The sequence below is a fragment of the Pristis pectinata genome, chromosome 24 (genome assembly GCF_009764475.1).
Source record: "Pristis pectinata isolate sPriPec2 chromosome 24, sPriPec2.1.pri, whole genome shotgun sequence".
NCBI lineage: Eukaryota > Metazoa > Chordata > Chondrichthyes > Rhinopristiformes > Pristidae > Pristis > Pristis pectinata.
In genome coordinates this window covers 16,880,354-16,890,555 of record NC_067428.1, presented here as the reverse complement: position 1 = coordinate 16,890,555, position 10,202 = coordinate 16,880,354, and the positions used below count along the sequence as shown (strand labels likewise).

General features: G+C 44.2%; 1 protein-coding gene across 1 annotated transcript; it reads right to left on the bottom strand.

The window, feature by feature from the left end:
* Positions 1-329: 329 nt before the first annotated feature.
* On the bottom strand, positions 330-9,036 carry fkbp8 (FKBP prolyl isomerase 8). The gene is made up of 9 exons (XM_052037590.1): positions 8,961-9,036; positions 7,898-8,238; positions 6,559-6,728; positions 6,377-6,465; positions 4,963-5,183; positions 4,359-4,531; positions 3,469-3,546; positions 1,062-1,193; positions 330-754 (listed from the first exon to the last, which is right to left on the bottom strand). The coding sequence occupies exons 2-9, from the start codon at positions 8,223-8,225 to the stop codon at positions 668-670; spliced, it is 1,278 nt and encodes a 425-aa protein (XP_051893550.1). The 5' UTR covers positions 8,226-8,238; positions 8,961-9,036; the 3' UTR covers positions 330-667.
* Between the last annotated feature and the right edge of the window lie 1,166 nt (positions 9,037-10,202).

Sequence of the window (10,202 nt, the reverse complement as noted above, 5' to 3'; positions counted from 1 at the left end):
ACATGCAATAGACTATTCAGCCTTTAGTAAGGTTATGGTTGCACTTCCACACTCGATTTCCCCATTTCCTCAAAAAAAATCTACTGATCTCAGCCTTAATCTGCTCAGCAATTGAGCATCTGGTACTCACAGGAGGAGAATGTCAAAGATTCACAACCCTTTAAGTAATTTCTCCTTACTTCAGTCCTAGATGGCCAAGCCCTTGAACTGAGACTGTGCTCCTAGTTCTAGGATTTACAGTGTAAGGAAATAATGTCTCCACCCCCCACCTCAGTGGAATGATAGCTCCCTCCCCTTTAGTTTCTATAGCAACACTCACCCACATGGAATTCAATATAAACTTTTTATTATAATTATATAAACATTTTGCATAAATTTCACTCAACAGGAAGCTCTAAGCCACCCCCAAGAAATAAATAAAATCCAATCAGTGTGATAATATGAACTGATCATCAATCACTACGTGCTCCATTGTGGACATCTCTGTACTGGGATGTTAAGGGAAGGGGTGGCTGGAGTCCAATAACTTTATGTACAGTACCTGAAGCAGTACGAGGCTCAGAATGTTCTGGGTCAGGGGATGGGGAAGGTAACTAAATGGTGAGGCCCTGTTAGAGTTTTGTTGTGGACACATCCCCATGAGGATATTCGGTCCACTCTCCGAGTGTTAGGTTCTTGCAGCAACAATGACGGACACAGCCACACCGCCGACTGCTACCATGGTCGCTCCAAACAGCCACTTCCATGGAATATTCTGCAAAAGTAGAGAACAGCAGACCACTCGCACATCATCACTTCCCCAACAGCTAGATCCCTCAGCATCGTCCCAGGGTCAGGACAGGACAGCATGGGTTAGATGCAGGGTAAAGCTCCCTCTACATATCTCTTCAAATCCTCCCACCTGGAAAGAGCACAGGTTAGATAGAGTAAAACTCCCTCTACGCCATCTCAATCCGGTACTGTACCCTTTACTTTCCTCATCCTTAGGTATTTCTATGGACAAGCAACCTCTACCCAGTGTGAAAGAAAATATAAACAGCAAAGTTTTTAAATTCACGTACCCATGAGAATCGAGATGGCGAGGATATAGGGGGCATAGCCATATCTCCGAGCATCTTCCGGTACATTGCCTGCTCCAAGGTCCGCTGCTCAGATTGCTTCCTCAGTAGCTGGGAGAGTTCGGCCTGAATTGCCTGTACAGCAGCAGCAATTGTTAGCAAGTTCAAATCACACACAGTGGTCAGCAGCACTCTGCTAGGACACGATCCCGTCCAACAAAAACCCTGGACATCTTTAAGGAAGTGAGAACCCAAGGTGAGTGTAGCCAGAGCCATGACTCACGGAAGGCTCGGCTACACGGAGGAAGGTGCAAGGTCACAAAATCAATACTCATAGGGGATTGAATAGTTAGAGAAGCAGATGTGATTCCAGTTGGCTTTCTAGTGTCAGGATCAAAAGATATCATTGAGCAAATGCAGAGGGGTAGGGTGACTAGCCAGAGGTTATGGTCCATATCAGTATGAATGACAGTGGTAGAATTTTTTTCTGAGGACCTGCAGGCAGATTTTATGGAGTTACAAAAGAGATTAAGTACAAACTCAAAGTAAGCTCCATGTTATTGCTAGAGAATACAGACATAGTTGAGTAGTGTAGGTAAATACATTGCTGAGATGCTGAAGGAAGAATGGCTGGCTTTAGATTCTTGTCAGATGGGTTGCACCTCAACAGGTCTGGGACCAATAATGGGAGAAAAGGCAGAACCATGAAGACAGAAAATCAAAGTTTGGAAGGCAGAGCAAACAAAGGTTGGAAAATACTTTTAAGAAGAGTGTGGCTGTGCTTAAATGCACAATCCAGGCATCTAGTGAATAAGACAGATGAGGTGAAGGCACTGATAGGCATGTGGAACTAAGATATTAGTGAAATGCAGATAAAGGGTTAGGAATAACAGCTGTAATATTCCTCTTAATAGGGTCTTCAGATGAAAAAGAGAATCATTTATGGTGGGAATATTGGTTAAAGAAACGATTACAGCTGTGGGAAGGGATGATATGTTAGAAGGATCATCAAGTGAAGGTAGATATGTTGAACTAAAAAGCGAAGAGAGGCAATCACACTGCTGGGAATGCATTATAGACTTGCATACAGTCTACATGGCCCAGTGGCTGAAAGCAGATGATATTGGTCAATAGGTGTTTTGTTTATGGTTGTAGCATGATCTTTTGCTGTTATATTCTGTGGTTCGGTTAATAAAGGAAAGCTCTTATGGTGGGGTTCCACAGCACTCAGTATACAGCCCAATGCCTTTCGTAATGTATATTAGTGATTTAAATTCAAATGTAAGGGGCATAACAAAAAAGTCTTCATAAGATTCGAAACTTGGCTACAAGGTGACAATAAGGGGGAAAACTTTAGACTGCAGAATAATTATAGATGGTCAGCTGGATGGGGAGTGGCAAATGGAATTCAAACCAGGGAAGTGGGAGGTAATGCATTTAGGAAGAAGCACAATAAATGGGAGGATACTGGGAGCTGGGAAGTTACAGAAGGACCTTGGAGTATTTCTTCACAGATATAGCAAGACATATGGAATGCTTTCCTTTAATACCCAACACACAAAATATAAGAGCAGAATTTACTACAACTGTATGCAATACCAGCAAGACCACAGCTTGAATAGTGTGCACAGTTCTGGACCATGGACAGGAAAGAAGTGATTGCACTAGAGCGGAAGATGCAGTGGAGATTTACAAGGATATTGCCAGAACTGGAACATTTTAGCCACGAGAAAGATTGGATAGATTGTAGTCGTTTTCTTTGGAACAGAGGAGGCTAAGAGGAGATTTAATCAAGTGGAGACAATTATGAGAGGCCTATATAGAAGGAAGGACCTATTTCTCTTTGCAGAGGTGTCAAAACCAGGGAGCATAGTTTCAAGTAACTGGTAGAAGGATCAGAAGGAAGATGAGGAAAAGTGTCTTACACCAGAAGAGTGGAAGGGTACTGGAACTCTGCCTAAAAGGGTGGTAAAGATAAAAACTCTTACCACATTTTAAACAGTACTTGGTGTGTACTTAAAGAGCGATGATCTGCAGGGCTACATACGCAGTGCCAAAGGCGAGACTTGGCTGCACAGCTTTCACGGCTAGTATGGACACAATGGGCCAAATGGCCCCGTGTCATAAATTTTTTATGATACTATGAAAAGATCCATGAATGTGAAAACGCAGTGATAGAACTCATATATTAGGCACTTAAAATACATAGTCCAGTTCACATGTACAATATACACACACATAAATCCAAAATACACCTCATCCACACAGATAAAGGCCAAAGGACACAAAATACATGTGGGCATGCGGGCAAAGCACCCTAACAGTGTTGGAGATATGCCCATTGCTCGCTATGAATTACTGTTTACAACAAAGATTATGTCCACTTGTACTTTGCTGGCCTTCCACTCACCTTGTTTGATGGCTCTAGTCGTGCAGCTTGTTTCAGGACTGGTATAGCTTCTGTGTATTCACCCTGCAAGGTCAGAACCTAATAACAGAGAATCAACCAGGAGGGATCAGGGTATGGCTACGCATCCTGTTAATTATACCTCCAGAATGGCAACTTTCAGCTACCCGCTCATGAACCCTACCTCTGAAGGATCGCAGAGCCTTGTATTTTTTTTTTTAAATGGAATTCTTTTCTGAAAATGGCAATTAATGCCAGGTCAACTGTTAAATTAAAACTGAAAAATTATCTCAGCTAACCAAAAGGTATTGAAGGTTATAGGGAAAAGGCAGATAGGTGGGGTTCAGTCACAGATCAGCTATGATTATCAGTGAGCAACCATTAACATCCTGAATTCAACTGGACTAGCCACGCAAACATTGTGGCAGGTCAGAGCTGGAACCTAGTGGTGAGTGAATTAGTCCCCTCATGCTCAAAGCCTTTCCACCGTCTACTTCTGTAGCTGACAACTACTAAACCCTGGCTGCACTGTGCAAACTTCATGACATCTATCAAGGCCAATTTACAATTAGAGGATATGTGGACAAGAATAAACAGATAACTGAATCTGCATACAGAGATAATTTGGTCCACATTCTGTCCTTCTTTTAAAAAAAATAATTCATTATAAATTTGTGTATATTTGAAATTCCTCATGTGAATATCACACTGTCATTTCAGCATTCCACCATTGGTTGTGCTGCAACCCAGTGTTTATTTGCACTTTCCATTAAACATATGGATGTAATACCTTAACAATTAAACCTGTTAGTAATGTACACAGAATGTTATTACATAGATTAATTTGAGAAAATTTGGAATATTGAGGTTATCCAATGTGGGCCAGAGCCTACCTTCCCTTTTCTAAAGAGTGCTTTGATATTGTTGGGTTGATGCTTGAGGGCAGCATTTGAGGATTTAAGTGCAGCCTCGTAATGTTCCAACTTCAACTGGGCTGCTGCCAGATTATTCAGGCATTTCACCTTCACATCCAACAACTCCTGCTCCTCCTCCAGTGAAAATTCAACTGCAAGATTAAACAAAGTGTGAGAAAGAGACCTGGGAGTAACAGTAGAATCAAACAGTAATAAAGGGAATTGTTTTAAACAGAATGCAAAAGGGACCTGCGAGTAACAATCCAGAGAGGGGAAGGAGGGAAAGGAACCTACGAGTTACAAAACAGAGAGTTACGTCCAAGTTTGCTGATGACACAAAGATTAGTGAGCAGCACTTTACGCAGGACAGAAAAGGACAAAATTTTAGCAAATGGAAGTCAATAACAGTAATCACGAGTTATAGATTTCAGACCAAAGATGAACTGACCAAAGTATTACTTAAGTGAGAGAAAGCTGGGAACAGTGGTGGTCCGAAGCAGTGGTCTCACTGATTGGTCACCTCCAGTTAGGTTCCTCACACTGGCTACAATCCACCATTACAGGTCAAAATACTTAAACATACCTTTGGAGCTCGAGTTTGCAAAATTGAGGGCGATGTCATACGAGTTGATTGCGAAGACGTACTCATTCCGAAGAAAGTAGGCATTCCCCCGTTCTCTTTTCTTATTGGCCAGCAGTAACCGCTCCTTCCCCGACAGGAGTTCGATATCCGGGCCATCCTTCACTGAGAGAAGCTGGATCTCAATGTGCACAGTGGCATTCGAGGGTACTGTGGGCTGAGTGCTGGCAGGGGATGAGAGATAGCATGGTAAAAAGGACTGCATAACCTCCACACCGCTGACCTTGCCAAAGGTGCCAAGTAGGAGGTATACTGGGTCATTTCCTTTAAGGGAAACATAAATCCACCAGGAAATGTGATTTGGCACGACTCACGCTGGGAGCCAGGTTCAATCCTGTTCAAAACTAGACTAAGTGTGCTGGCTGCAATACCAAGATCCAATGTGATTCAAATGAACCTCCTCATTGACATACCCCAGCACAAACTAGATAACTCATCCTCAGACCAAGGAAGAGCAGCTGATTTTAGCTCTTATTTAAGTTAATTTATTTATGGAGGAGGACCATCCTTGGTGGGACTAGCTATTACTGCCCACATATAACTGCCCTTGAGGTGGCAGTGAACCACTGACTTGAATTACTGCAGTCTATCTGATGAATTCCAGAATTTAGTTCCAGCAACTGGCAGTATACTGTATATTTCCAAGTCAGGCTGGTATGTGATTGGCAGGAAACTGCAGACGTGGGTGTTCCTATGCACCTGATGCCTTGTCCTTGGTGATGAAGGTCACGTATTTGGAAGATTCTATCAGAGCAGCACTGATGGCGGAGGGAGTGAATGTTTAAAGTGATGGTCAGGATGCCAATCAGGCAGGCTGCTCTGTTTTGGATGCTGTAAGGGTTCTGGAGTGTTATTGGAGTTGCACTCATCCAGACAATGGACAGTATTCCATAACACTCCTGATCTGTACTATGTAACTGATGAAAAAGCTTTGGGGAGTCAGGTAGTGAGTTATTTACTACAGGATGCACACTCTCTGACTGGCTGGTCTACTTAAATTTCTGGCCAATGGCAAATGTATCAGGGTAGGTGATTAGACTCTGATTGGAGATGGTCATTGCCTTGTAGTTGTGTGCATGAATGCTACTTGCTACTTATCAGCCCATGCCTGAAGGAAGACCAAGTCTTGCTCCACGCAAGGGACCAAATTTATCCCTCTGCATGTTTTAGTCCAGGAACTTAACCACTGCATCACCATTCCTTTTTGGTGGGACAGTGTAGGAGAACTTTACTCTAGGTGATGCTGATGTTTCTGTGGGATCTGCACCCATGAGGAGAAATGAAGAAGCACAGTGAAAGACCATTATGTCTATTGTTTCCAATGGCTCAGCTTTACTGATAGGCTCTCAGCACCTACCTGCCCAGACAACCATAGGCATACTTGGCATCAGAGATAATTAATGCCACTTCCCCTGGCTCCATCAGCTGGATGCAAAGATCCAACGCCTGCAGAGAGACAGAGATGGACACTGAAACAAATTCCTCACACAACCTGCACCTGCAATAACATGAAGGTACCAAATGTTTATCAGCACCAACCTGGATAACATCCCCATCCCCCACGGTGAAAGTGAGGGAGGGATCTTCCTCTACCTCTGTTCCATCCTCCAGTGTCATCTTCAGCCACACGGTTACATTCTGACCTCTCTGTGGTTTTGGCTCATCATTCCGACCTGCTACCAGAACTTTCTTCTTTAGCAGGTCATTCCCTGTAGGAAAGTGCATTCATCAATCCCCTGACATACCTATACTGCAAGATACATTGGATTAATAGCAGGCAGTAGAGTATTTGGCCCTTTGACTCTTCTAATTTAAGGCCGATCCTCTGCTTCAAATTCACTTTTGCAGCTAATCGTCAGATCCACTGGTACCTTTAAATATCCAAAAATCTATCGTCCCAGTCGTAGATACACTGAGCATCCACAGCCCTCTGGAATAGAGAATTTCAAAGCCTCTTCTCAGTTCTAATCTTGAGAGTCTGCCCCCTTGGTTCTAGATTCTCCACAGAAGTAACAGCCTCCCATGTCACTCCTTCTCCAGACCATGTACATCACCTCTCATTCTCAACTTAAAAAGACCACCCCTTCATTGTAAGGATCAGTATTAAAAATCAACACTGCACTCATTCACTCTCTGTGGTCTCAGCAAAACTTCCTTCCTCTTGCACTCCAACCCTTTGCAATAAAATACCTCAAGACTATTTGCTGTCTGAATTGCTTGGTGGTCTTACCTATGTCTCAAAAGCCAGCTCCCCTCCCTCTGCCTCTCTATACACCAACAGTTACTGGTTTCTCACAACTTTAAAAAATATTCTTTATCAGTTCTGCCTAATAAATTGCAGATGGAGAGAGTCCCACATAAAATCCCACATTGTCCTCCATCTGCCATTTTCTTGATCATTGGCTTAGTCAGTCCATATTCTTTTGCAGACTGTAAACTTCTCTCTGTTTCCTTTCCCACAGGATGGGACACAGCTGTGATGCCCTTGAGTCAAACAGCCTCTGAGCACTCAATGCCAGGAGGCACATACTGTATAAACAAAAGGGAAATTGTATGAGAATATTGCAGATTCAGAAAAAATATTAAAGATCAGAGGACTTTCCCCATCTCCCAGAGCCTGTAACTCAGCCTGTGGAGGGGGGGGTGGGGGGGAATCTAGCAGAAACATTTTAATAAGTCAGGATCGTTAACAGAAAACTGCAAACTTTGAGCTTATACTGTGAATGAAAACCAGCAGAAGCAGCCTCAGTTTAAGACTATACTTCTGACAATGCAGCCTTTTGACAGCATCAGTCCTACTGACAGAGCAGCATAACAAAAGTACTTCAGAAAGGCTAGATATGTGAGAACATCATGTGTAAGGACAGGTTAATCATACCAAGGACCTGTAGCCATTCCTCATCTGGTTCGTGGGAGCTGTCCAGGTTTCCTGCTCCGCTATGGGCCTCACCGCTGACCTCCCTGGTGTTGGGTTCTGAACTTCCCTGGTTCTCACCCAAGACCTCTGGCTCCTCGGAGAACCTGACATCTTCTAGAGATGGGGGATCATTAGAATCGTCCTCATCTGTGTCACTATTAGTGCTATCGATCTCATCGCCACTTGTTAGGAGGGAAGGTTTCAGTGGGGGGTCATTTTGCTTCCGGCCTAGGGTTTGCGAATTTGCATCACCAGCAGCTCCCTGAGGTCCCAAGCTCATCTCATCCATTGTGGATCAAAAGCTGCAAGTGAAAAATCAACCATATCTCTCTTCATGATCATGTCTCATATTCCTCCCATGTCCACTAGTCACTAACTCCATCCTCAGACTCTTCTTCCTACCAAAAATGCTTTTCTGTCTCTCCCTCCATCCCTCACTCTCCCCTCCTAACCTACAATGTCTCCCTCTCTTCCCGTCTCCCACTCCCACCCACCTCTCTCCCCCACTTATTTGTTCCCCTCACCTCTCCCGCCCATTTCTCTCCCATTCTCCCATCACTCTTCCACTCCCCAACCCTCCATACCATCTCCCTCCATCCATCCCATCACTCCTGCTTTATCCCACCCCCCCAGTCTGTCTCCTGCCCTCCCTCCATCCTTCCCTCACTGTCCATCTCCCTCCTTCCTTCCATCTTTCCCTCATCCGTCTCTCTCCATCCATCTCCGTCTGTCTCTCCCTCCATCTCCCTCTCCCTCCCTCAACCTCCATCCATTTCCCCACTCTCCCTGTCTGTCCATATCCACACTCTCTCTCCCTCCGTCTTCCCTCCCTTTTCCCTCCATGTTTTCTTCTCTCCCTCCGTTCATAACCCAATCGCTCTCCATCTCGCCCCTCCCTCTACCTACCTCCCTTGCTCTCTTACGATCCTCTCTCATCTCCCTCTCTCCCGCCTCCTTCTCTACCCCCAATTCTTAACCCCTCCCTTCTATATTTTCCATCCCTCTCCTCCCGTCCATTCCTCACCTTCCTAGTTTCCGCTTCTCTCAAAAGACCCGCCCTCCCAATAGGTCAAAGGTAAGGAGTTGTGCGTTCCTTGTGTCGATTGGCTTTTCTCTTTGTCAATCAGATCTTTTTCCGCTTCCTCCGCGATTCGGGTTCCAAAGTCCTTCATTGGAAGCAGCAGTTAGTGTGGAACCGTTCAGACCGAGAAGATGTAGCCCAGAGCGGCTCCCTTACACCTAGCGCCCACTTCCATACCCACTGCCCCATTGCACATGCACCCAATACTCTGATTTGTGACTCTGCTGTCCAGTGGAAAACCCAAAACTCTGAATTCAAAACGTGAGATACACATGAATGTGCAAGCTTACCATTGGACTTGAACCCAATATTTAATGATTATCTATTTTCCATTCATCAGCACTGTCAGAGCCCAGACATTATTGCGCAACTATCAACAAACCCCCTCCCCCATCAACACCCTGAAGACTTCAACCTCAATGTTACTCTCCCAATATCATTCTCCAGATAGTTCCTCCCAAACATCACCCTCAGGCACAAATGAGAGACACTATCCCCAGCACCCTCGTCAACAAGCATTAAGGTTACAGGTAAACATCAGAACGAAGTAGGAGCCATTTGAGCCTGCTCTTCCATGTTTATATTTCATTTACAACATAGAGCGAGGCCATTCGGCATATCAAGTCTATGCCAACTCACCCAGCAATCCCATTGCCCTATAATTTTTTCCCTGTAATTTATTCCACTCACGTTGCCATCAACTCTTCCCAACTTTTGCCACTCACCTACAGACTAGGGGCAATTTCACAGTGGCTAACCCCACAATCATCTTTGAATGTGGGAGAAAACCGGACTACCTGTGGAAAATCCATGTGGTCACAGGGAGAACATGCAAACTCCACACAAACAGCACTGGAGATCAGGACTGAACCCAGGTCAATGGAGTTGTGATGCAGCAGTTCTGTTACTTATGACACTGAACAATGTCATGACTGATTTAGTTGTAACCTCAAATCTGCATTCTCAACTAGTCATAGTAACCTTTTACCCCCTTCTTTATCAAGTTTCTATTGATCTTTGGTTCAAAAATATTCAAATGCATTAGTTTTAAGATAGTGATGGAAAAAGATAGGACAAGTCCACAGGTTAGGGTACTAAACTGGACCAGGGCTAATTTTGGGGATTAGGCAGGAGCTAGTAGAGTTCAATTGGGTGAGCCTGTTTGAAGGGAAAGGAATGAATAGC

Bases quoted from the DNA above. Each gene is read 5' to 3' on its own strand.
- fkbp8 (XM_052037590.1), bottom strand. From the start codon at position 8,225: ATGGATGAGATGAGCTTGGGACCTCAGGGAGCTGCTGGTGATGCAAAT. The intron at 5,184-6,376 runs GTAGGTGCTGAG...ATCCCCTGCCAG, and splicing joins GCCTATGGTTGTCTGGGCAG to CACTCAGCCCACAGTACCCT. The intron at 1,194-3,468 runs GTGAGTGGAAGG...GCTGCTGTACAG, and splicing joins GACTAGAGCCATCAAACAAG to GCAATTCAGGCCGAACTCTC.